Source organism: Schistocerca serialis, chromosome 2 (assembly GCF_023864345.2).
Source record: "Schistocerca serialis cubense isolate TAMUIC-IGC-003099 chromosome 2, iqSchSeri2.2, whole genome shotgun sequence".
Classification (NCBI taxonomy): Eukaryota; Metazoa; Arthropoda; class Insecta; order Orthoptera; family Acrididae; genus Schistocerca; species Schistocerca serialis.
This window is the reverse complement of record NC_064639.1, coordinates 413,224,242-413,252,161: the sequence shown is the minus strand read 5'-3', so window position 1 is coordinate 413,252,161 and position 27,920 is coordinate 413,224,242. Positions and strand designations below refer to the sequence as shown.

Below are 27,920 nucleotides of genomic sequence, written 5' to 3'. Positions count from 1 at the left end.
CTGGGGGTGAAGCGATTCTGTAACATATCAGCGTACCTCTCACCCATCATGGTAGCAGTTACAAAACCAGAATCACGCATTTCCTCGAAGAAAAAAGGCCCATAACGGTAGATGTGGTAAATCCACAACCCATACTGTGACTTTCTCGTCATGCAATGGAGTTTCCACGACAGTTCTAGGATTTTCGGTAGCCCAAATTCTGCAGCTGTGAGCGTTGATAGACCCTCGGAGTGTGAAATGAGCATCGTCTATCCACAACACGTTACTCAAACAATTGTCATCTTCCACCATCTTTTGAAACGCCCACACCCCAAATGCCCTCCGCTTCACTAAATTGCCAGGTAACAGTTCGTGATGCCGACGGCACTTAGGCGTACCCTCCGATGCTATCCGTACAAAATCCAACACAAACAGTAGTGTGTAGAATGCTGGTGCAACGTGCGACTGCACGAGCACTGACTTCCCGTGCATAGACAAACCAGCTACAGTCTCCATTTCGTCCTGAACTGTCTCGGCAGCATTACGCCTTGTGCTCGGTTGGCCATTACGGGGTCTATCGTCTAAACAACCCGTGGCTTCGAACTTCAAACTCATTCTCGCCACAGCTGCATTTGTCCACGGACCTTTACCCGTTTGATTCCCCTTCCTATGGCGATAGGATCGTAACGCTGAACTATCACATTCCCCATTCTGATAATACAGCTTCACTAAAAGTGCCTTTTCAGGTAACATCAACATGCTGCAACTGCTGGTGCATCTGATTCTCTCTCTCATTACAGTTCCTTTTATACACGATTGTCATGCGCAGTCTCTGACATTTTGCTGTCCAGTGCCATCTGTCGGACATTTTGTGAACCTCTTTTTTTCCCGCTAATAAAACCCCATGTCATTCCAAGCATGTGTGTCAATTTTTACCCCTCTATCTACATTATTCCGCGGTTTAATGAGTTTGCAAATTTGTACTGACTTTTTGATCACCCGGTATTTTCTGTAGGAGTACAAGCAGTTAATTTAGCAAGCCAGTTGAGGTATGAAGTATGTGCAGGCCTGTGATCATGACTCTTGTCATCTTGCAATGTGGAGCTTCTACTGCATATCACGAAAAAGTAGAAGCAGCAGCAACCAACAATTGGTCATTAAGAATGTCAAAATAAGAATCGCAGTTCATGTTTACGATAGTCTGAATGAGTAGATCAAAGTCATAGTGTGAAAAGCATGTCATAGCAACACACACACACACACACACACACACACACACACACACACTCTGTGTGTGTGTGTGTTAAATGCTTCAGTGGGTCAAATAGGTGCCTCCTGATATTTGACAGTTACCAAACTTACTTAGATTCTTGAAAAATAAATAAATAAATAAATAAATAAAATAATAAAAAAGGGACCTGCTCACCAGAAACAGTAGGATGGTACACAGAAACACGCACAAGTGAAAGTAGTTCATTAGATTTAGAGCTACCACTCGTTTTCTGATGTAAATAATCCTCCAAATTTGTTTAATTTGTCTCCCATATGAAACATTCCAGGAAACCATTACCAATGTAATATGTCTACTTTATCTCTTATTTCATGTATCGTTTTGAATGTAATGGCTGCCTCTGTTTGTGAGCTGCTGTGTTGTTCCAGAAACTTGAGCAATTTTGAGTATTGTGTTCTATATAAACTCGGATATGCTAAATTGCACATATGCAGTTGATTTTTAAGTTTAAAAGGAAAGAACACACACACCATGGCTGTCTTAGTCTCAATGAAAGAATAGTCGCCAAACTCTGATTTTGACAGATGAGAAGTTGCTCAAGTAATACCTGAAATGGGGCAGTTGAGAACTGTCACCATGACTCCCAGGATTTCTTTTCAGATAGCCAGAAACTTAAAATTGGTGTAATTACATGCTGTTTCCTTACGGTATAATATTTCATGTACATTATCTCTGTGTTTGGTTTGTTTAATTTCTGTTCATGACATGCTCAGGTGAACTGCAAGAGTGATGATTGATGTGTGTATGTTTCTATGTAACAGTACATTCAAAATTCTGGCAGACAGAGTAATATTATAATGATCACATGTAATAAAAATAAAACAACACTTGACAATGGGAATTACTTTGCAGCATGAGACACTCACAATATAAATTCATAAAAAAAAAATATGTATGGCAGCAGCAAATGGTTTAACAATAAAAATGAGATGTAACTCATAACATGATACAGTTTGCTCCAGTAGCATTTATCATGACTAACATAAAATAAACGTTTCAGTGACAGGGGCTGTTGCACGCATTTAGACTCTAGTACTGTAGTGATTACAATTGATGCATCTTAGAAGAAATGGGGAAGTGGAAGGGGGGGAGGGGGGGGGAGATGAGGTTAGGGGATAAAGGCACAGTACAGCCTAGTGGCACATGATGAGGGACCATGAAAGAAAGAGAGTGGTTAAAAATTAAAGTTTACACCTCCACCATACAAATATTGTTTATGGGAAATAATTAAATGATTTATTGCTTAGTTAGTGTGGTCACAATTACCGTATTTACTCGAATCTAAGCCGCACTTTTTTTCCGGTTTCTGTAATCCAAAAAACCGCCTGCGGCTTAGAATCGAGTGCAAAGCAAGCGGGAGTTCTGAAAAATGTTGGTGGGTGCCGCCACAACTAACTTCTGCCGTCGAATATATGTAGCGCCACACAGGCATGCTTTGTAGGCACAAAGATAAATACTGGCACCAAAATCTCTGCGTCAGTAAATAAATTAAAAAAAAAAGTGGAAGACGAGCCTTTTTCCTCCGCCCAGAGTTTCGACCACTGCATTTTGGTACATTATCCAACGAAGTAAATACAAATTCTGTATTGTTGATCTTAGAATGTAGCAGCATTTCAATGTACTACGAAAATCCGACTGGCGACTGGCAAGACTGTTTGGGATGTTTGTCAAAATGGCCAACTCTACGTTCTGAATTTTTTCCTACCTGTGAGAAGAGATGGTTGCTAATAGGAGCTTTTATGAATTGTGAATCACATGTAGTATTCTATTCGCCACAAGATTAATACGAATATAAACATTTTGCCATGTATTGTTTCGTGTTTGCTACTATCTCATTTAAATCCTGTCTGCCTAATAAACTACGAAACTAGAGTGAGACAACAGCAAACGCGGAAGAATATACATATCATGTCATGTTTATATTCGTATTATTCCTATGCCTGATAGTGACACAGTCAGAAATGAAGCACGGCAACTGACTAGATTTTTAAATCTAAGATGACTCTAATTTCTGTGCAGAATGTAATGAACTACAGAGGCGCCTGAAAAGATTTTGGAACGGAGAAAAATTTTCGCTAAAATTTCGTTCAGAACATCATCTATCATACGCAGTCTGTTATTTGGTTCTTGTTGATCATTATCAAAGAAAGCAGTAGTGTAAGTAACAACAAATGTTTCGCTAATGAGACGACTCCTCTCTATTTTTTATTTGTAAGCGGCAGTAGCGCGCACAAAAGCAAGCCACGCCGCGAGCGGCGACAGGCCGTAAACACGCACTATCAGAATGCGACAAACAATGCATGACACAGTGCAGTAATGCATTTTCAGCTTGGAGTGACGTTAACACCTATAACAAAGAGAACGGCACTTATCAGATCAAAGAAAAATAAGCAATCAATTCAAACCAGACGAAGCACGTGAAAAAGGAAGGATATCCGTATAAATACGGACGGAGCGCGTGACGCGTAGCAATGGCTACCTGGTAAACCGTAACTGCTAAGCTTACGACTCGAACCAAACTACTGCAGCTGTATAGTCATTCATTCGACCTAAATTGTGTCTCATATTACAACTAGACGAACTTTGTTTCGATTTGGAGGTGCGACCTAAAACTTTTCTCTCCCCTTGAATTTCGAGTCTCAAATTTCAGGTGCGGCTTAGATTCGGGAAAAATTTTTTTCCTTGATTTCAAGTTTCATTTTTCAGGTGCGGCTTAGATTCGAGTGCGGCTTAGATTCGAGTAAATACGGTACTTTCACCAACCCCACCTTTGCCACATCATTTCAGTTGACTGATTATTACAGAATGACGTATTTTATGTACTCAAGTTATCTCATTTTTTTTATCTACATTGTGGTGGTTTACAACCATTCTGTTCACAGGCCTGTTCCAGAAGAGGATGCAGCAGTAACTGTGAAACCCAGTTTGACCAGTTCTGGTCGTAAAGGCAAGGGTACCAGCACAAAAGCCAATTCTCGCAGTCGCAAGGGAGACAGCCTTTGGAATGGTATTTAAATAATTTTTATAGTTATTGTTGGCATTAGCAGTATGTATCATGGTAGGGTTTGGAGAAACTCAAGAGAGAAATAGACACATGTGAAAAGAAGTCTCTGTGCTGCCAGGTCTGAAGGGGAGTAAAGGAATTTAGTGCACATTCAGTTCTCATGTATCATAAAAACAGATTTTGTGAGCCTCTTTATGATGTGGGTAGTCCATTTACCCTTCAAGTAACACTGATAAAATGTAGACTTGTAAGTCTAGAGGAGCTATATTTTGTGTAAAAGCATACATCTCATGAGGCACATAAATGATAGGTATTTTTGTAAATAATTCCATTACAGTGATAGCAAATCCTAGATGAGTTGTTTTGGGAGTCGCTGCCACTGTTAAGGAGGTGCATTGCATTTGTGGTGCTGGCCTGCTGTGCTCTGAATAAAATCACATGTTTCTAACACAAGTGACTACCTTTCTGTACTTTGTATTTCCTGTGTATTGCTTAGTGTTTTAACAATACAGGGTGTGGTTAGCATACTACATTGTTGGAATGTCATCCACAGTGTCAGAATGTAGAGTACATAAACATATTGTCAGAAAGGACATGGAACAAAATTATCAACTGAGGCATTGGGCATTCAGCAGTTTCCAAAACATGCCGTCAGGAAAGGGCAGAAGCTGAAGTTACATATCAAACAATAAGAAAACAAGATATGTATGAAAAAGGTAGCAAATGCTGCAGATGTCTTCAACAATAACAATTGTTCATGGGGGGTATGGTTGGTTACCAGCAGTTGGTTCTCATTATAGATAGCAATACCTCTTGCTGTCAGTAAATTGAATAAAGAGGTTCAATTCAGTCAGTTTTGCTTCTACGAAATAGCCATACAGATATCTGGAAGGAACTTTGGTTGCACCTGAAGGGCAGTAGTTCATTTACTTAAGCTTGCTCTTTGAGATTCAGCTTTAGAAATCTTACTTGATATAGAAATCTTACTTGATACTCCATACAGGGGACATATTCTATTGCAAAAAATGGATCGATGAGTAACAGCAGTTTGATGTGGACAGGCATTATTGTAAATCAAGAGGAAGTCTCAACCAACAAAACGTTTGAACAATGACCCAAGAGGCAGTATCAACCAACAAAATGTCTGAACAGTGGCCCAGGTTTTGGAGTAGTTAATCTCTCTTGCTTCTAGGCAGTAAGAACATTCCTCCAACCGCCAAACGAGCTCTCTTTTCAATTCCAACTGAACTGAATTCAGTTGTGAAGAGCTTCCTCTTTCATTCATTATTTCATCATACATGCTACAGGTTTCATAAATGTAATTGGAGAGAAAAAAAATCTATTCACCAGACAGTGGCAGAAGAAAACACACACAAAGTTATTGAAATTTGCAAGTTTTCAAAGCCAGTGACTCTTCCTTCTGGCAGAAGAGTTGAAGGGGAAGGAAGAACGGTGAAGGAAAATGAGCAGCGAGGCTGATGAAATGGGAAAAGTTTGGAAAAGTTGCCCAAAACCCCGATCAGGGGAGACTTAAAGGACAGGATGAGAAGGAAATATTGATTGTTGGGGACTGCACTCTTTCAGTGCAGTCTTCATCAGTCTTTCCTTCTCATCCTGTCTGGGAAGTCTGCTCTGACCCGGGTTTCTGGGTGACTTTTCTGAACTCTCCCTGTTTCCTCAACCTCACCCATCCTTTCCCTTCACTCCTCTTCCTTCACCTTCAACCCTTCTGCCAAAAGCAAGAGCCAATAACTCCAAAAGCTTGCAAATTTCAATACCTTTGTGTGTTTTCCCCTGTTGCCTCTTGGCGAGTAGATTTTTGTATTAATCCAATTACATTATAGGTTTCATAAATGGGCAACTTGGAAAGTGAGGCTCCCACAATGGGATGTTTGGCTTACACACTAATTGCTCTGAGCCTTTGAAACAGTTTGTTTGAAAACTGGGGTTCCTAATGCATGCTCTGCAGACAACTTTCTTGTACGTATAATTGGTCTTCATTGTCAAGTTGCTGCCAGGTACTAATTATGTTCCAGAAAAATTTTTCACTGTGCAGCAATGTGTGCACTGATTTGAAACTTCTGTCAGATTAAAACAGTTTGCCGGACTGTGTCTCAAACCAGAGCCCTTTGCGTTTAGAGGGCAAGTGCTCTACTGATGATCTAACTGAACATGACTCGTTCTCATAGCTTTACATTCACCAGTATCTCATCTCTACCTTCCAAAATACGCAGAAGTTCCACAGCAAACCTAGCAGACCAGCACTCTTGGAAGAAAAGATATGGTGGAGACGTGGCTTACCCACAGCCTGGTAGAGCATAAGCTTGCGAAAAACAAAAATTGCAGGTTTAAGTCTGGTCCAGCACACAGTTTTAATTTGCCTCAAAGTTTCAGTGATTCTGTTGTCATATTTAGTTGACCACCTAAGGGTCTAGGGTTTGTATCCCTGGTATGACCATAATGATCATTGAAAGTACCAGAATCATTCCTTTGAAAAGAACATTTCCAATTTCTTTCAATTTCCTTTCCCTTCCTTGCTCTTTGAGCTTTTACTCTATTTCTAGTAATATAATCACCATTGGGTTGTTAGATCCTAATCTTCCTACCTTGCTTTTTTGTACTCGCAATATTAGGAACAATCCTTGTATCTTGTAACAGTTGCTAAAACCTTAAAGTGACTGTTACTGAAAGCTTTTAATGACATTTTGTGGATAAGTAAGTGTTGCAGAGATTGCATTCAGTGGCTGACTTTCTTCAAATGATTCTACCCTGAAAACTGGAACTTAAGTTATGATCTTTGACACTTAGTAACTTCCACCAAAAGGTTTGCTCTGATCACAACAGAGCTAGAGGTTTCATGTGTCTAATGCTCTGCTTTACTTTATACAGCAATTACATATCTAACCAGGACAGAGAAGATTTGAAATTTCTTTTGTTGGGTGACTAGAGTAAAGCAATTTTTTCTGCCTTCCAACTCACCCTTTCCCCGCTTCTCCAAACTGTCCTCCACTGCCACCCTACCGCTCCACACCCCTCCCCCTTCTTTCTTCTCCACTCACCACCACGACATCATCTTCCTTCCCCACATTGTTCGTACATTAGTCTTGTTACAGTGAGTGAAACTGTGCTGTATTGTTATTGTTACTACTACTACTACTACTACTACTACTACTACCTTTTAATATGATAAGGATTTTGAGTAGTAGTGTTATGCAAACTCTTATGGTGAAAACACCTGATGCTATTGGATAGGATTTTGTGATACCTACTCTTGTTGTTGTTCACTAATATTACATTCGTGTTTCATTTTCAGATGGCATTGTTCCATCATTGAACTCTCCACTGGTGCCATTTTTAACGTCACGTCTTCCTGATTCTGTCACAGTGCAGGATGCTTCACTTGAAGTCTTGTGTCTGCTTAGGGTACTACATGCTTTGAACAGATACTGGGGCACCTTGTACACGGCTGTTGAATATCAACCAATTGTTACTCAGCAGGTACGCTGTTAAATTGCTGTTTGTATTATATCCATGAAATCCATATTTACTACGCCATTTGTTTAATGAAACATTTGTTACTGTTTATTAAAACTGAACAGATTTTTTACTTGTAGTGCAGCTATTTAATATCTATTTATGTATGCCCTTTTTCTTACTGCTTTGCAGGAGTTCATAAACAGTAAAATTGCTGCTAAAGCCAGCAGGCAGCTTCAAGATCCATTGGTAATAATGACAGGCAATCTACCATCATGGTTACAGCAGATAGCATCTGCATGGTGAGCAACGAAATGTTCAATGTTGGTTGTCTTGTTCTGGATATGATGATTCCTGTTTGAAAATGAGATTAGACAGAAAATATTCTGATGTTTATATTCTTACAGGGATGTCAGCATTATAAACACTGGCTTTCTGACCAGCACTTAGTATAATATTGAGTAATTGTGTTGTTGTGACCATTACTATTTCTGCCTTGCTGATAGAAACTTCTTCACTCAATTGTGTTGCCGGTATTGGATTTTGTGGCTTCAAATACTACCGTATTTACTCGAATCTAAGCCGCACTTTTTTTTCCGGTTTTTGTAATTCAAAAAACTGCCTGCGGCTTAGAATCGAGTGCAGAGTAAACGGAAATTCTGAAAAATGTTGGTAGGTGCCGCCACAACTAACTTTTGCCATAGAATATATGTAGCGCTACACAGGCATGCTTTGCGGGCACAAAGATAAATACTAGTGCCAAAATCTCTGCGTCAGTAAATAAATTAAAAGAAAAGGTAGAAGAATGTAAACATTATGCCGTGTATTCTTTTGTGTTTGCTGCTATCTCATGTAAATCCTGTCTGCCTAATAAACTACGAAACTAGAGTGAGACAACAGCAAACACGGAAGAATATACGTATCATGTCATGTTTATATTTGTATTATTCTTATGCTGTATAGTGATACAGTCAGAAATGAAGCACGGCAGCTGATTAGATTTTAAAATCTAAGATGACTCTAATTTCTGTGCAGAATGTAATGTACTAAAGAGGCATCTGAAAAGATTTTCAAACGGAGAAAAATTTTTGCTAAATTCTTGTTCAGAACATCTTCTATCATATGCAGTCTATTATTTGTTTCTTGTTGATTATTATCAAAGAAAGCAGCAGTGTAAGTAGCAACAAATAGCAGTCTCTTGCCATTGTATATCCGACATAAAGTATGAAAATGAGAGAGGAGATCCTATACGTAACATTTGCTGTTTAAAATGCTATTTCCCACTTTTCCATTTTTCTTCATTTTACTGCATTTTTTAAAGATTCTGGAAAAGTGTAAAAGCAGGATTTCGCTGTATCCGGTTTCCTCCACCGCATCATTGGAGTTTCATCCATCACAACTTAGTTTATGACATGTTGTCCATTACTATTGTCAAATTTGATGAATATTTTGCAGCAGAAAATTTTCTTTACAGCTTGTGAATGTATTCCTGGACAACCACTTTTATTCAGAATGTATATGCCCCAGGTTACCCAGGAAAAATCAGAATTTTTCATTGTTTCAGTTTTCAGGTAAATTTTTGTAATTTTGACAGATAAGAACTCGTACTGTAGCAGTTTTACTTCAGCCTACTACTGCAGAATAATACCAAGCAAAAAACATAAACGAGAGAATAATGCCAAAATAAAAAGCACCGTTTACAACATCAGAAGAGTGCATTCACTAGCCAACAGCAAAATGTGTTAAAGACTTTAGGACGAAGGCTAAAAAATACTTCGTAACAACAAACAGGTTTCAGTGAGCATTGTCACAACTATTTATATTTCTAACAGATAATGGGAAAATACTGTGAATGGTGGTTTCAGAAGTGTTACTTTCAAAGTACATCACCTTTTACACAAGGTGAATTATGTTATGTGTGAGAATGTATGAATTTCTTAAATCGTGGAACATTTGACTTTCGTTCAACACTTTGAGAACCAGCCAGTTGGAAAAGTTTTGGGCCCAGAAGGAAAGACATTTATACCAGTATTTAAAATTTTACTGGCACATTTATGTTTGATATATTTTAAAGAGTGACACACACTAAAAAAGACCATATTATTGGTGTGACAGCTTAGCTTTTCTTTCAGCTACACTGTGTGTATATTAATTTAAGCCATTAACTTTCTCTGTTTGTGTGACTGACATCATCATGTGTCTTGTGTTCTGAATATCTGCTTTCATTGGCTGGCGAGATAGTGTGAGGTGAGCTATGATTGGCTGACAAAGCACATTGCGTAGTGTAATTTCGATTTCAGTGTTTCAGAAGCTACAGTGCCATATTTGGTGGCATTCTGCTTATACTTTTGTAATATGAAAATGTGCAGTGTATGTGTTGCTTCACATTAAAGATCTTTCAAAATGCTATGTTTTTTTGCTGGGTTTAGCTTCCTAAAGTGTTGGGAAGGTGTTCACTGATGTATAGAACATTTACCAGTCAAAGGATTGATAAGTACATTGTTACTTTAACAAGGGAAGAAAGTACTTTCACATGGGGTATAGTGTATTTTCACCTGGGGAAAAAATGTTTTTGTAACTGGGAAATATGGGGAATTTTTTTTCCCCCTTGTTTTCATATATGCCCTGTCATTGCAAATCTCATGTTGAGACATGGTGCATGGTTATTAATAATGCAATGCCAACACAATATGTGAAGACTACAAAATCAGGGTTGCTACAAGTTCTGGAAATAAGGGAATTTCAAAGATGTCAGTGAAATTTGGGAAGGGGGGCAAAAATCTTGTTTTTGTCTCAGTAGATGCAGTGGTTCGTTTACTAAAGTGTCATGCATCATTGCTGGATGGGAGCAGCTGAGTATGTGTGCCACTTCTCTTCCTACAACTCCCCTCAGCTTGCAGTCAGTGCTGCCATCACTTCTTGCCACTAGCCTAGAAGCTGCCGATGAGAGGCATGAGGAATGGTTTGTTTGGATCTGATTCCCAGAGATTGTAGACACAGGGGGTGAAGACGACAGTCGTGTCCATGAGTTGTATCTGAGTGATTGTATGAATGTGTGTGTGCTCTCATTTTTTGACAAAGGCTATGCCTGAAAATTTAGTTCTGAGAGTGTGATTGTCTTTTCTACATGTCTGTCTGCGACTCATCGATCATCTTTACGGTGAGTTGCTGTCTATCCTCATTATTATTGACTCTCAGAGTATTTGTTCAAGTTATCTGTTGCATGGAGTGAAACACTGTGGTCTCATTTCATCAACATGGTATCTGTGACACATGAATAGCTGGCCAGCAAGTCAATTTTTGTGACGGGCCAAGACCACGGGGCATTTCTGCAGATATATCTAATGGATCAGGCCTGCCGATCTGAAGCCCGTCATTTCCCACTAAAGTGCAGGCCCTGCCAATAGGATCTAGTCCCGCTAATCTGTCCACAGGCTGGGTTTGTCTGTGTGTGGCGTAATGCGGTGGATTTTTGTGATTTATCCACGGACCCAGAACTGCGGTGCTCCTTGGCAGGCCAGAGGCCGTGGGCGAAGGATTTCCAGAATTGTGACTGTCTCACCACAAGTACATTTTATAGGCATTTTATTTTTTATAGTATGTTTTGGCACTTCATATGTTTGAAATTATAGACAATTAGAAGGTGAAAATTGTGGCAGTTGGGGTACTCATATAATTCTCGAAAGAAAAATCTCAGAATACCTCCAAAATAACAGACATAACGCAGTGTGTGATAGCCGACAATAACAAACATAGTAGAACCAACATTTTGTTGGCAGTCACCTGTAGTGTGGGTTTACACAACTCTTCCCTGCCTTACACACTTTTTTCAAGAGGCCTACTTTTTCTGAGGTTATTTCTGGAAACAGTGAAGGTATTTTAAAACTGTTTTGAGAGTCCAAGGAAATGCGTATTTTTGTCACCAAATGTGTTTCATTTTATTGAAATAAAATAACAACAATGGTCTTAATGAAACACAAATACCATTTGGCTTGCCTTCTCCATCTGAAAACCATTCATTTCAAAAGACGTTGGTGTTGGTACTTCAGATTTTGCCCATACAGGGGAGAAATACAGAAGTTCATACATATTTTTTGAGGTACCAAAATTTGTCAGGAAAACATGCTAAAACTCGCCTGGAAATCAGGAAAATATCGGGGAATTTCACTTGGGGAAATTTGTGGCAACCCTGAGAATACTTGAATGCCAAAGAATACCCTTTTCGAGTGAGAGCTGATGAACATCGATGGCATCTGATGTGTGACACCATGTGGTACTGTGTATTTACATCATGGCAACGGGGACATTTTACCAACTGAAATGCAGGCAGTGCAGAAGGAAAAACCACTCACCGTTGATGTTTACTGGTCAGTGGCGTCACATTGCCTCTATTTAGCCAGATTTCAAAAGTCACAACCAATCATAAACACACTATATTATGATGAAAATTATAGAACAATAGAAGTGTTCTTGCTGAACATTATCATAATATCAGATACAGTTAAACATATTAGTTCCCATATTGATATTATTAAAATTTTCTTGAAGATCAGTAAACTACATTTTTATTTGCCAGTACGTACTTCCAATTTATGCACTGACTATCTATCTTACTTGATGGTTGGAATTTAAGTACATGTTGATATGTCTGTCGAAAAAGTAGATTACAATCGTGTTGTTTCAGTCACAAGTTTTTATTCTAGAAATATTTACATCTGATAAAAGTAATTAAGGTTACTTTTTAATTATTAATCTGTATATAGTTTTCTTTCTGTTGATAGTATGTTAAAGTCTGTAGCCTATTTTTCTCCTAATAGTACCCTGAAACGTTCAAAAATTTCAGGCCTCTAGGTCAGATTTTTTTGTAAATAAAATAAACGTGTCACAAAATTTAATTCTTGGAATTTCAATTCAATATATTAGATCTATATACATTCCAGTTGCATAATCTTGGATTACGTGTTCCTCGTCTTTTAACTACCTTTTCTTGTTACTTCTTACTTTGGCCTCTGTAGTTGCTTTAAGAACACATGTTTAGCTGATGTAACTGGGTACACTTCTCAAACCTTGTTGCAAATCCAGGATGGTGTAAAATATTCAGATTGCTCTTCTACTCTGCCTAGTACTCCTCATTCTTTACACTAGTCCAATATTTGAATTATAAACTCTTCCTTTACACATTCCTAGAGAATACTCAGTTTTAGTTGCTCCACAGAAATAAAACCATTTGAAGTTAACTGACCACACCTTTCATGCCTTTAAATTCTTCTTCTATTTTAGTACCACCTTCTCCACAGAGTTCCTACAGAACCACATCCATTAGAAGCTACACAAAGCACTCAGATCAGTAGTTACATAATCACATTTAGTCATATTGTATTGATAACTTCTCTTAGAAGTGCCACTTTGGGTCTCCAAATATTTGAGCTTCTGTCTTGAGGCACTTGGAGTTGACCTGGTATCTAGCTAGTCTGTATATGTGCTTACAAAGTCTCAACTTCATGGCAAAATAAACAGATTACCGTAAAACTTACAATTTTCAGCGCCCAAACAACTTCAACAATGACAAAATAGAAACTGCTCAAACTGTATAAACAACACATCCAAAAACCAAAGATATGCAAGGGAAAGCCTAAGAGCATTGCAAAGTGTATCTTCTGACAGGGCTGCCAGTTTGGAGTGAGAAAGATATACTGTACAACATTTGACATGTGAAAAGCAGCAGAAACATGGGTGTGGCCCATTTGCCAAGAGCTCTTTAAATTAGTTTTCAAAAAACTTCCCCATGTCCAATTCCTTTAATTACCATTTTGATCAAAAAATTCTAAATGTTGTTTTAACACTTTATTAAGAAAATTGATTTTTAATCAGATCCACAAGCAACTGCTCTTAAGCCTGTAGAAATACCACATACTTTTTATGATAGTCACACACACTGTTTTCTTCAAGTAAACTCTGCTTTAAGCATTTATTGATGGATGCAAAAATTGGTGAACATAGGAACAGGATATGAGTTGCTAATAGGTTTTCACACATCAAAAAGGTCATACTGTTCTACAGCCTGTATTGGATTATATTTTTCATTCGAGGATTTATTATTTCTAAACAGGTCTTGTGTTTGTTAATTGATTGTTCTTTCCTCAGTTACTACGTATAAATGTGATGCCGAACTAAATTCCCTGCAAAATATCCAGCATTCATGGCTCACTTGTCTATGCATCTAATATTTCGTGAAGTTTTTATGAGATTATCTGGCTTCAGTTTCTTCTTCATAGTTTTACTTCACTATTTTGCGAACTTTTAACGTGTCAGAGGTTTTCTCTGTAGTGAGAAAGAGCAGGCACATCCTCTCCAATCCTACTACCTGCATTTGAAACACAGACTCCGATTCATTTACTTTACAACAATTCCTTGCCCTAAGAACAAACGGCATTGTAGACATGTAGTAAGATGAACCACAATTTCTGTTATACACTTCACGTATCTGAAATGTAAGATAAGCAATAACTTCTCAAGATAAGCAATAACTTCTCAAGATAAGCAATAACTTCTCAAGATAAGCAATAACTTCTCAAGATAAGCAATAACTTCTCAAGATAAGCAATAACTTCTCAAGATAAGCAATAACTTCTCAAGATAAGCAATAACTTCTCAAGATAAGCAATAACTTCTCAAGATAAGCAATAACTTCTCAAGATAAGCAATAACTTCTCAAGATAAGCAATAACTTCTCAAGATAAGCAATAACTTCTCAAGATAAGCAATAACTTCTCAAGATAAGCAATAACTTCTCAGCTGAAACTGAAATTTCTAGCTCTACTGTGCCACCTGAGGCCAAAACTATTTTTACGTCCATTCTTTTCTTGTATGAAAAAAGTTGCTAAGACACACTCTGACTACACATAACTGTATAACCAAGTAAGTGGAGAAATCAGGAGCACTCTACTCAAAAGACTGAACAGTAGTAGAACTACTATATAAAAGAAGTTGGCCCTGGATGTAGAAGGGAAATTAACAGAAAAAAAAACCCTCGGTACATTTTGTTGTAACACAGAGGATGGAGAGCCAGAGACAGCTAATCGGGAACAGTTTTCAGAAGGATATGTGTCATATGCATGGACACACCTGTAAATTCAACTATGAAGCATCAGATTACATTTCAGAACAGGCAACCATGAGAACTCAGATGTACAGCTTGTATTTTTACTAGTCTTGACAATCAGTGTGCCACATAGGAAATTACACTCAATCATATAGCGCCCAGTGCATAGAGGTCACACAGTACCCTATTTACACCAAGCCTGTTATGTCTCCATGCATGCTGGAATGTAGATACCTGTCCTTTTGTGGGCACCAGGAATGCAGGCAGTGGCCATCAAGGTCATCAAGCCCAGGTAGCTATTGCACTTGCTTTAGGGAGATCCGTCGAATGGAGTTGGCCACCCTGTGGGTGGAAAGCAAAATCAAGCATATAGGAAAACTTACTGTCTGTAGTTCTGGATTTGTGCCCAGACTGATGGAGAGTCCTTTCAGATTACTTAGTCTATATTCCCTGTAGATCATATTGAAAATATATTTGGAAATTCTCTTCCCTCACTAAATTATGAAGTGGATCTGTCATAATTAAGTCACTTCTATCCAACCCTGATTATTAGTATGTTGCAGGAGCCTTAGTGATGTACTTGTCACTGTAAAACTCTATAAGAGCTGGAATGTGGTACAGGGTTTAATTTTTCACTAACACTTACTACTGCAAATAGATGAGGAATTATTTGAAAACTTGGAGAAGCGAGTGGTCCACTTCGTACGTCATCTGCATTGAGACCCACCAGACAACAAAGTTGACACTGAAGCATTTTGAGAGAATTCGCTTCCTGATAAACTTACCATTGATGTATGAAATTGTATTTACCATCTGTGATGTGGTTTGTTAAATGTCAAGACATTGGGCATGTGTGTTCCCACTGTACACAAACTGCCCGGTTTGCAAAGACTGGTCATCTGCTTCATGAAAACTCCCCAAGTGAGCGACCATCATTCTGTGTTATTTGTGCAGATAATCCCAGAAGTGTGCTATCTTAGTTAAGTAATGTAAAATACAGAAACTTGGACTCTGATCACCTTTCTGTTTTGAAGCCTGGAAAAAGTATGATCACTTTGATCCTGTCCCAATGGTATTGAATTTTGTCTATACCATGGCCATGACGTCATCAGTACCCCAAGTACTTACTCCCTCCATTTCCTCAGTGTCAACATCTAGTAGTCACACAAACAAATTAGCTCATAATGGGGGTCACAGCCCCCACCAACCTCCCTCCCCCCCCCCCCCCCCCCCAAAAAAAAAAAAAAAATAAATAAATAAAAAATCCTGCAGCACCATCTTCAGGGGATTAGACTTCCCACATCAACTGGTGATGGGGCTCACAGTAGAAAACGCTTTCTCTGGAAGACTACTGCAGTGACCCCCAGGTGCCACCTCACCACCCCACACAACATGTGCATGTTCTCTCTCTCTCTCTCTCTCTCTCTCTCTCTCTCTCACACACACACACACACACACACACACACACACACACACACACACACACACACAGTGAAAGTGGAGTTGGAACTTATATGTGTCAGTATTGTTTTGTCCGCAATGGTGACACTGATCTTGGGTCCTCACCTTCCTCTTGGCCTCTCCTTGCTTAACAAGGATTTCATTAACATGATAATTCAGTTTAATGGCACTGGATATTACTGTCACATGCCAGAACTGCAATAACGAATCTCCTCCTGTCCTGCAGTCTGTGTTGCTCTCCAAGAAACTCTTTCAACCAGTGACCATTCATCACCCCTTCAAGGTTACTATGCCTTCCATCAGAACTGTACTGACCTTGAGAGAGCATGTAGATGGGTCTTTATTTTGTTTCATACAGTTGTCAGCAGTGAGTGGATTTCTCACTATTGGAAGCAGTAACTGTGCAATTGGGAATAAGCCCAGCGATTATTATTTGCAATGTATGTCTGGCTACCCTCAGTCAGAGCATGTCCAAATTTTGAGGTGGTGACCTCTTTAATTTGACAGTTGTCTGCTACTGCACCCCTCCCCAGTGCAGCTCACCCACCCTGCGCTTCTGTTTGGCCATTTCAATGCACACCAGCCATTGTAGAGAGGAGTAACAGCTTTTCTGATAGGGTAGAAGCCTTCTGGCTGACCAACTTCTTCCCGGTTTTGATCTGTGTCTTTTCAATGATGGCACTCATATATGACCCCTTTTTGGCTATCAGTTTGGGAATCTCTTCCCCCAATCTCATGGTTTCACTGCATTGGGCACTGTAGACTGATCTTTGTGACAGCAGTCACTTCTTGGTGATTCTCTCTTCTTTGTGACCCCCGACAGACCAACTGCCGCATTGAGTTAACTTGGCAGTTGTATACCTCTGCTGTTACCACTGTTCCCTCTCCACCATGGCGTATCAATGAGGTTGTCAGAGATACCTCTGCTGCAGTTGCCTGTGTGGCTGGAACTTTAATCCTCCTTTCTACAGAACTCTTCCACTTACTACCATTACCATGATGGACCAGATACCTTCCAACAGGGAGGGGGGGCTTTTGTGGGTTTCCCAATTGGAATGTGTCTCAAGACCATCCACTGGGACCTCAATCAACCACCCTTATAGTGTGCTCACCACCTCAGTTGCTACTCAGCCCACAAATTGGAACCAATTTATTTGAAGGACAAATTTTTTCACTCTCATGACATTTCAGCATCTGTTCTATAGGAATATCAGGGTGCTACTGTCATTTATACTGAAAGCTCCAAAACCTGGACTGTACAAGAGATGCTTTTATTTCTTCCATCATTCGGGAACATCATTTGTTGGTGAGAACATAGTAATTTTATGGAGCAGATGATGCCATCAACAAAGACTAAACAGACTACCCTCAACCACATTGCATTGTAGAGACTCAATGAGCAGTCACCCAGTTATTGATCAAAGGTATTCTTTTCACCCTGTGGTTATCTGCTATTCATGTTCTTCTCTCTGACCATAATCATACTACCTGATCAGGCGTCTTTCTTATGTCACACATAATGATGGTACTTTGGAAACAAACTGGCTGACAGAATGGCTACAGAAGTGACTGATTGCCCAACATTTACTTTGGCAATCTGGGGTGCAGGTATGAGAGGGCATGGATCATCATCTGATGGGGTACTGCTCTATCTATCACACAAACTATGGCTGTTTAACATTCCCCATCGGTTCCTCCTGGAAGAAGTCTACCATCTGCATTCCTCCTTCTGTTCCTTCTGGAAGAAGTCCACCATCTTATGTTCCTTCCACATCGGTCATACCAGGTTATCCATAGTTAAATTATGTAATGAGAAGTACCCTCATGTTGTGGTTGCAGAGCCTTATAGACAGTAGCTCATATCATGGTGGAATGCCCCTTCTGGCTCTCCGTGCCAAGCATGGTCTTCCAGGTTATTTACCTAAAATGTTACCAAACAACATACAGACAGTTGATATGTTACATAATTTTCCATTGCTGCTAGTTAAACTACTGTTAAGGGAGGAGTAGTTAAGATATCTCCCCCAGCATGCTGGACCCAAGTCATCTCACTTTTAATAATTAACAGCATCAGTTGCACCGTTTATCTAGAATTTACCCAGGTTTCAGTCGGGATAACCCAACCTTCTTCAGAATAACAGTAACTACTATTTGTCCATAGTGGACATCGTCACCCTAAAACTACAAATCCATAAATTATCGTCAAGACTATAAAACTTATTTGGAACTGCCTTGGCCCCACTTCGCGACCGCGATGTGGCAGCCACGAGTGCTGTACTGGTACTCAGTTCATGTGATTTTTGTTCGTGTAATACACTCTCACCAAAACCTTGCGTATTGTTATGTGTTAGTACATGTCTGCCTTCCTTTAGTAGTCTGAAGCCAATAAACATTTATTGTAGTATTTCATAATGACATAATGGGCAGTACTTGAGCAAACATAAAAAAAAAAAAAAATGTGGGTTCGTTCATTTAGAGTGGAATAAAAAAATCTCAAATAGAAGAAGAAAATGATTAAAGTGAAAGCAACAGTTTAAAGACAAGGACAATAATAACATGAAAGAATATGTTGAATTAAACATGATTGATCAGCTGTGCCTTAATGCAATGTGGAAAGGAATTGTTAAAATTTTTTAAATGAACAATTGAAAACAATGAAAAGAGCTAAATCCAGGAACACATATAGTTAATAATAAGAGTAAGGCCTCTCCAAAAGTGATGCCAGAACAGATATATGAAACTGTCAAAGTTGTAAAGAAAGGAAAGGCACCTAGAATGATCACACTTCAAAGGAAAGGGTTAAATGTGAAGGATTTACAGACTACACATGAAAGGAGACAAACAGTATATTTAAAAACTACAGACCTGTCAGTTTCCTCCACATAATCTTGCAGGTATTCACTAAAATAATCACTTTCCACACTTGAAAAGCTTTGGATTGTAATCAATCTGAGGAACTAGCAGGCATTAGAAATGGATGTATTACAGTGGATCACTTTCAAATTGTAAATGTTGTCATAAAAATAAGAGAAAAATGTGAATTACCACTTCATCTGGGATTCATAGATATTCAGAAATCTTTTTACTTGAATTGAACAAGATCTGTACTGATAGTCTTTCAGAAAAATAGCACTGATTCAACCTCTGTTAGATGCCACAGCTTCCATTATACTTCATCAGGATAATGGGAAATCCAGAATTAAAATAAGTCAGGCATGGAGATCACACAAAGTAAGTACAGGGTGATTCAAAAAGAATACCACAACTTTAGGAATTTAAAACTCTGCAACGACAAAAGGCAGAGCTAAGCACTATCTGTCGGCGAATTAAGGGAGCTATAAAGTTTCATTTAGTTGTACATTTGTTCGCTTGAGGCGCTGTTGACTAGGCGTCAGCATCAGTTGATGCTAAGATGGCGACCGCTCAACAGAAAGCTTTTTGTGTTATTTAGTACGGCAGAAGTGAAGCGACGACAGTTGTTCAGCGTGCATTTCGAACGAAGTATGGTGTTAAAACCTCCTGATAGGTGGTGTACTAAACGTTGGTATAAACAGTTTACAGAGAATGGGTGTTTGTGCAAAGGGAAAAGGCAGCCCATGACAGAGCACTTCATCACTGGCCTTCAAGAAGCCCTGATCTTACCCCCTGCGATTTTTTCTGATGGGGGTATGTTAAGGATATGGTGTTTCGGCCACCTCTCCCAGCCACCATTGATGATTTGAAACGAGAAATAACAGCAGCTATCCAAACTGTTACGCCTGATATGCTACAGAGAGCGTGGAACGAGTTGGAGTATCAGGTTGATATTGCTCGAGTGTCTGGAGGGGGCCATATTGAACATCTCTGAACTTGTTTTTGAGTGAAAAAAACCTTTTTAAATACTCTTTGTAATGATGTATAACAGAAGGTTATATTATGTTTCTTTCATTAAATACACATTTTTAAAGTTGTGGTATTCTTTTTGAATCACCCTGTACTTTCAGCAGCCCTAAAGGCTGTTGCGTGCACTTGTGTGTGTGTGTGTGTGTGTGTGTGTGTGTGTGTGTGTGTGTGTGTGTGTGTGTGTGATGGCTACCTTTTACTTGCTAAGTTAAATTTTCTCCAGGCTGCTGGATCACTTATTTCACTGATAAAAATGGAGATGAAAATGTTTTGTGCTGAAAACAAAGATTTCAAAAAAAAAAAAAAAAATTAACTTCCATTAAAGAACTGCACTTCTTGAATGCTGAAATTGATTTTCTTTAAAGCAGGGTATCCATTGATAATAAGCCTGTATATGTATGCATATTGAATAATGCTGGAATGTGCCCCTCTTTGTTCCTCATTTGTTGTACCTTTTCTTGCCCAGAATTTCAGGTGATGAATGCTCTGCTGTTGCTTTCATTGTTTTCATCTTCCTTGCATCCTTATAGAAAGTTATGCTCAGTTAACAGATATCTATGAGGATGGTATTCAGGGCTGGTTGCAATATAAATAAGCATATTAATATTGATGGGAGTTATGTAGAAAAGTAGACCAAAGAACAGGCTTTCATCAAAAAATAAAATTCCTAAGAAAAACTTACTTGCTTTATTTTTATTTCAAAATGTTACTTTGTTAAAAAGCACACTTCATACTTCTTGTCTTGATACATTTCTCCAGTTTTTTCCTCTAAACTTTGGAACTTCCTTAATCTGATCCAGCCATCTTTTTCTGAGTTATCCTATTGGTCTTCCCCTGGCACATTTCTATATAGATATTGTTTTCATCTTCTTCACATGGCCAAACCACTTGACCTGTGCAATACTCTCTCTGTCATTGACAGATCCACTTGAATTTCTTCTCTGAGAAATTCTAATTCTCTTTCTTATAGTCTTATGCAAGACTGATCATTTCGCATGCTTGTAACTTGCTCAGATCTGCCTTGTTAAGTACACTGCACTCTAAAGCGTATGTCATCAGCAGCAGGAGACATGGTTTGTTTAGTTCTCACATTGAAAAGCATCACCATATAGCGAGATCTGAATGGATGCCGAAGTTGCTAATACTTGATAAAATATGCTACTGTGTGCCTATGACATGGTGACCGTCTCCACAATACCAACCAAAATGTTGATTGAACAGGGAGGGAGGATGGCTCACCATTTGTGTTACCATTATGACCCCTCCTGCAATCTAAACATCTAAAGTTGCAAGTTTTTTTACTCACAGTGTCAGCTAGAATCAAGAATTACTAGAGCAAGGCTGAATGGCATAAAGTTTTTGATATTTCATTATATCTAAAGCTGTTGAAAAAAGTACCTAAAGAATCCTCCACAGTGAAGGATAAAGAACATGGAAAAACAAAGGATAGATACTCTGGTGCTGCACAGTAGTAGTGCCTACCATAGTCTTATCTCAGAAAAGGCATGTGGTACAGGAAGTAATCAGGAAGTAACATCCAAAATTCAAATCCCATTGTACTCATTATAATGTGGTGGTGGTGGTGGTGGTGGTGGTGGTGGTGGCGGCGGCGGCGGCGGCGGCGGCGGCTGCGGCGATATTAGTACTGTTTGTCCACAGTAACTTGGCGAGTTTACTGGTGCTGCCAGAGGAAGAGAGAATTGGCTGTAGTTGAAAGATATTAATTTCTCTCTCAGAGGCTGCCAACATTAAGCCGCCCCTAGCAGCAGCAGCAGCAGCAGCAGTAAAAAACCAGTTCAAACTTATGTTGATAATTACACTAAATTCAAGCTGTTCTGCTCATGAATTTTTTGTAAAAACTTGTGGCAGAGTCCAGTAGCTCTAACCCCCCCCCCCCCCCCAAACACACACACACACACACACACACACACACACACACACACACACACACCAGTACATTAAAGATCCAGAGTTGTATTTACAGCTGACAAAGTGCAAGTGAGTGAATGACTAGCGTTACTTTACAGAAACACAGGCTTTAAAAAATGAGCGCCAAGTAACGCACAGTGCTACTTAGTGCTTAAAAAAAAAGGTCCTCCTCCTTCCCATTGGCCACGATTATGCTCTTAGTAATAATGCTTTTGCCTACAGGTTTGTTGACACCAAATGTGTGAACGCGTTTTAAATTACTTTTCATTGTTTCAGCCCCTTTCTTTTTCCGTTTGAGACACGTCAGCTACTTTTCTATGCAACCTCCTTCGACCGTGACCGAGCACTGCAGCGGTTGCTGGATTCGACACCAGAACTTAGCAATTCAGATTCCCAGGAACGTGTAACTCCACGACTCGACAGACGTAAACGTGTCATATCGCGTGACGACATATTGAAGCAAGCTGAACACCTTATGCAGGAGCTGGCTAGTTCCAGAGCTTTACTTGAAGTCCAGTATCATGATGAGGTAAGGGATGCCATTTTTAAAATTTGTATATGCTACTTACTATCACCAACACATATTGCACTGTTTTCTTGCATGCAGTGGTCCATGTTTCAAGCATAAGTCAGACATGTATAGTAGTGTCATATATTGGCATTAAATTTGTAAATTTAGTGATGTGAAACAAATTAATAATCCTTAGTAGAAGAAACAAAGTGAAATTCCATAGTTTAATTGTTTATTACACAGCAGTGCCCAAGAATACATTGGAGTAGCTAGCTCTTTTTAAAACATCTGTAGTGAATATGATCCCATTGATTAGTCCTTTTTTGATCTAAATATATTTGTTACTTTCCAGCCAACAAATTTAACGGAGTATATAGTTTAGATAAAACTTTTTTTTTTTTTCTGAAAGATTTATCCTTATATTGAAACATGAAAAACTTTTAATTAAATGAATTATAATTTTCATTGCACAAAGTGTAATTTTGTGCAAATAACATTCTCTTGCTTCAGCTTTTGTAAACTTTTTCTTTATAAGAATATGGCTTTTGTTTTTCATAAAGCTGGAAAAATAATTTATTTTTTCAGTAAATGATTTTTGTAGTTGCTTGCTGTGATTTTATATATATATATATATATATATATATATATGAACAAATTTTCGTTCTCCAAGTCTATTGGCTGATAAACGTAGTTGACAAATGTGTCTTTGGATTTAGTCATTGAACAATATATTTACAGCTAAAGCTTACACAGCTCCACTTGCACATTTCTTCATGCACAGTTTTTCTAGATTTGGAAGATATTTCCCAAATCATTCAAGGGTTATGAAAGTAAAATCGTACATCTTTCCTTTTCATTACAACATTCCTGACTAAAGAATAAGACTGTGTGAACCATTACCTTCTGGGAATACAGTCCCAGAAAATTCATTTCTCTTACTGATATTTTATCTGTATACCTTCCAGGCTGAACTAACTGACTAATGAGTCTTAGCACTGATAAATGTGCACCATAAAAACTTGTTCATATTGTGTACAGCTTCAGGTTTAAAATTTAGTGCAACTGAAGGCATACAAAAAGACTATCTGTAATTGAGAATCATATTTAGAAGAGGCAGTTAATAATAAAAAAAAGGGCCTTATAATGTGATTAGGTGTTTAATGAGGATAGCAATATGTGTACTTGAAGCCTGCAACTTCTGCCTCTTCTAAATATGATTCTCAATTACAGATAGTATTTTTGTATGCCTTCAGTTGCACTAAATTTATAACCTGAAGCTGTACACAATATGAACAAAGTTGGGTAATAAAGAAAAGTATCGAAGTGGTTGGTGTTTATGTGGAAAGATGGTGGGAGAGGGATTGTAAATGGAATGGTAACAGTTATGACAAGAAAGGGGTCAGAGGCAGTTGCAAATTAAGGGCTAAAGCAGGTCAAGGGGGATTGTGGGACGGAAAGATCTAAATCTACATCTAATGGGGGTGGAGATACAGTTTTCACTTGGTAAATGAAGAGAATGGTGGTTATGGCATAAGTGGATAGTAAGTGGCTGTTGTCCAACTTGAAACAAAGTACTAGTGGGGCACCTTGGGCTTTTACTATGTTTAAAGATGTTATTGTTGATTTCAGACAATAAAAACTCTAGGTTGGAATATCAACAATACAAGTAAAAGGATAGATTGCCACTCAGTTGTAAAGATGATAAATTGAGTTGCAGACAGGAACAACAAAGAGATCATTACAAAGTGTTTTATACTCTGGGCATCCACAGCTGTTGAAAGGCATGATTTTAAGAATAAGTCCATTCATAGCCATTAAAATTGTTGTTTTATTGAAATGGAACTGGTTTCGTGGCCTAAAGCCACATTGTCGGGTGCAACCTACATAGTAAAGAATAATAAACAGATTGTTACAGGGTGTATACGACCTGGGAGAACCGGGACGTCCAGGAAAAACCCGGGAATTTTTTAGAATTCCGGGAATTTTTCATTGATTTTGTTTTCAGTTAAATTTTTGTAGTTTTGACTGGTAAGAACCGATACTCTAACAAAGGATATTACTGTATCCCGCTACTGCAGATAATACCGCAGCAATAAAATGTGAATTAGAGAAAAAACGAAAATAAAACTTAAAATTGCATAGGAAATGCGCCAGATACAGCAACAAAACACAGCGCTCATACAAGCGTCTACCAACAGCAAAATGTGTCAAAGACCATAGGAAGACTATGCAGTGCTTCGTAACAACAAAGGGCCTCCTATGAGCGTGACGTCACAACTGTTTACGTTAGATTCTTCTCCCCCTTCTGGCTACAGAAATGTGGCTGTTGGCTGTGTAAGCAATCGCAGCAAGCAGCTAGATAGTACCGGGAAAAATTTTACTGGGGCGCCCAAGCTGCCAGATTCAGGCATGCGCAGCAGGTCCAAATCTAGGTGTGGGTGGGTGCAAATTCTTATTCTTGAGGGGGGAAAAATCCTTATTTCACAAAGCGACTGGCATCCAGTGCACGTTAGTCTATCGATTATTCATATGACTTTGAAGCGCATCCCTGTCGGTTTTTGAACATTTTTGAACACATTCTAATTTGATTTCTGAATGAATCGTAAGTTGATTTGTGAATGTGCGCGTAGTGTACATGATGTCTCTGTGAGGGGAATCCTCGTTGCATGTAGAAACAAACTTTCCTACAGACAAAAGCGGCTATACGAGCTGACCAGAGTAAAGCCGAAAGGCTGAATGCCAACCCCTGTCTGATTGTGTGGTTGATTGGGTTTGCGAATGATGAGCGTTGTTATAATTACTAGCGAAATCCATAGATTCAGACTACAGGAGTGGAAATAAACAAATAACAGGTAAGAAAGATTACATATTACCTTCTCGGTGTATCGAAGAAAATGAAATTTTGACGGAAAATTTTTGGACAGATCGCTATACTAGTAACAGCCAGTTGTACAGTCCCCAGCTAGCAGCCGCTTTAAGTTCTATTCTGGAAGAAGCGCGGAAAACGCATTGTACGAACATGTAATAACGCCTAACCGGAGAATAATCGCGGGATAACCAAACCGGTGATTCTGGCGGGGTTATTGAAGTTAACCTGTGAATAAGCTTTGACACTGGCAGGAATAGTTACAGAATTAGTGATAACAAGACTGTTTGTTAGAATGAGGAAGGAGAAGAAACTGGGACATCACACAAATTATGGAACAATATGACGATTCAAAGTTCGTATAAAAATTTCGTACTACTACTATTCGATCTCATGCTTGAGATACTGAAACGTATGAATGAAGTGCGAAACTATTCTCTAACGTAAAGCTTTTTTCTTGTAATAGGCTTAATAGGCATTTGATATTGGTACTTTGTGAATTATATTCTGTTGTTACAAAAAAGACCGTTTGTGCCAAACCAGTCTCGTTTATTTAGTGTGTGTTACAATTGTTGCAGTATTAGAAAGGCCTAGTTTGTTTTATCTAGCAGACAGTGACAAAATAGACGTAATCAGAGAGGGAAACCACACCAGTCTTTGGTCCTATTTGTATTAACAGCTTTTTCAATATTAGACAGCGTCATTTCGATTTTTCGTCTAGCAAAACGTTTGACGATCTTTGAGGTAATAGATTCTTTCGCAGAAAGAAAAGCACACCATATAAAACTATAGCAAGATTAGAGAGAAAAAAATTCTAGGAGCTAAGGATTGAAGAAATGTGATAGCCTTGCTTGTCTCATGTTTTTACTGGGTCTATGTATCCTATATTTAATTTTATGTCACACAAAGCAGCAAGTTGTTAGCTAATAGGGAATAAAGAGTGCAATTTTCTGAAGAGTTCTTTTTTTTTTAAAAAAATGTAAAAGAGGGACAGGATGTGAAATCGGCTGACTGTAACCAGGAGAGGCACCACAGGACATTCTAATTTCCACTGTCGTGAATGTGGTTTGATGTCGTCCAGTACAAAAGATACACATTTCAATTCCACATAGTGAAATACGGTGACATGCGATAGAAGAATGCTGTGTGAGCAGGCGAATGGGTAATCTCCTTGTAATTTTTCCTCCTATCTACGTAATTCAGTAGCTCTCAATTCGTTCGAGCAATCAATCATTCATGATAGGAAACACAGTCATAGCTCAGTCACTCAAAATGATTCTGAAATTTTACTTGTTAGAATGAAATCAGGCGATGATTTTTCTTCTCTGCAGGCTCGTGCTTTGCAGCAGTCTGCTAATCTGTACAAATAAAATGCCTCGTAATTTTGGGAGCGTTGTATAATCAGTCGGGAAACCTCATATCAAGCGGATATTTGGCTTTGATGAAGTTTAACCTTCCGAAGAAGTAATGGAGCTCTTGGATTATTAAATGCAGGTTCGTATCCAGTCTTTCGGAAGTTCTCTTCTGATTAACAGCTACGCAATATATCGATAAATATCATTAATTCTCAAATTTCAAATACACACCTTTTATGTGAAGGAGCAATCTATATATATTTCCTTTTAATCATACAGTTCGTATCAGTTATCTTCTGTGATAAATCTCAATAATCAGATTACAGTTCATCCAAACCAAGCTCAGGCTAATCGGCACGAAGACAATCTCGGCAGCTCCCTTTCTTTTTTTTTTTCTAACAACCACCAGAGAGAGTACTACAAAGAATACTTATGCGCTCATGGCATAGCTATTGTATGAGCTACTTTTCGCATGGATTCTGCGAGTATGAAGATAGAAAATTAGTAAACGTCATTCAAGGGTAGAATTGATCCGAATAATTCATCGAATATAAAGAGATATTACATCCTCGTGACCCGTGTTTACATTTAGTGATTTTGCTATTTCCTCTTCGTTTACTGCTCTCACATCAAATGAAAACTAAATGGATTTCTATGGCTGCGAGCTATCAAGTGAATTAAACTACATTCACATAATTATGGAAGGCTAAAATGTGTTGTTGTTAGCAGATTTTATTCTATTTCCACCTTCCTGACAGTCAAACATTAATTGCCTTGCAGAACAATGAAGTTATTTTTGTCAGTTTGCTAAAGAAATTTCCTTTTATTAATCTTTTCCGCTGAGGCAGACAAAATATTTGAAACGAAGTGTTTAATTCCACACACTGTTCACTGCATTTCAAGTGCACATTTTCAACTTCTAGCATGTATGGCATTGTGCCATAATAAACAACCAAACATGAGATAACACAGTATTGGTACTCAAAGAAAATTTACATCCCCAAAACCACATTGATACACTTAATATCAGGTCGTGGCCTTCTTCACTGGGAATCTGGACATACGA

The 27,920-nt window shown here is 38.6% G+C and overlaps 1 protein-coding gene across 4 annotated transcripts in view; it reads left to right on the top strand.

Annotated features, from left to right (window-relative positions):
• LOC126457254 (E3 ubiquitin-protein ligase TRIP12) overlaps window positions 1–27,920 on the top strand; it is a 233,130-nt gene that overhangs the window by 188,950 nt on the left and 16,260 nt on the right. For all 4 annotated transcript variants that reach the window (XM_050093414.1, XM_050093412.1, XM_050093415.1 and 1 more), the window contains exons 26-29: window positions 4,153–4,277; window positions 7,588–7,772; window positions 7,941–8,050; window positions 22,399–22,651. In XM_050093414.1, coding sequence (XP_049949371.1) covers window positions 4,153–4,277; window positions 7,588–7,772; window positions 7,941–8,050; window positions 22,399–22,651 — 673 coding nt within the window. The remainder of the gene's footprint in view (window positions 1–4,152; window positions 4,278–7,587; window positions 7,773–7,940; window positions 8,051–22,398; window positions 22,652–27,920) is intronic.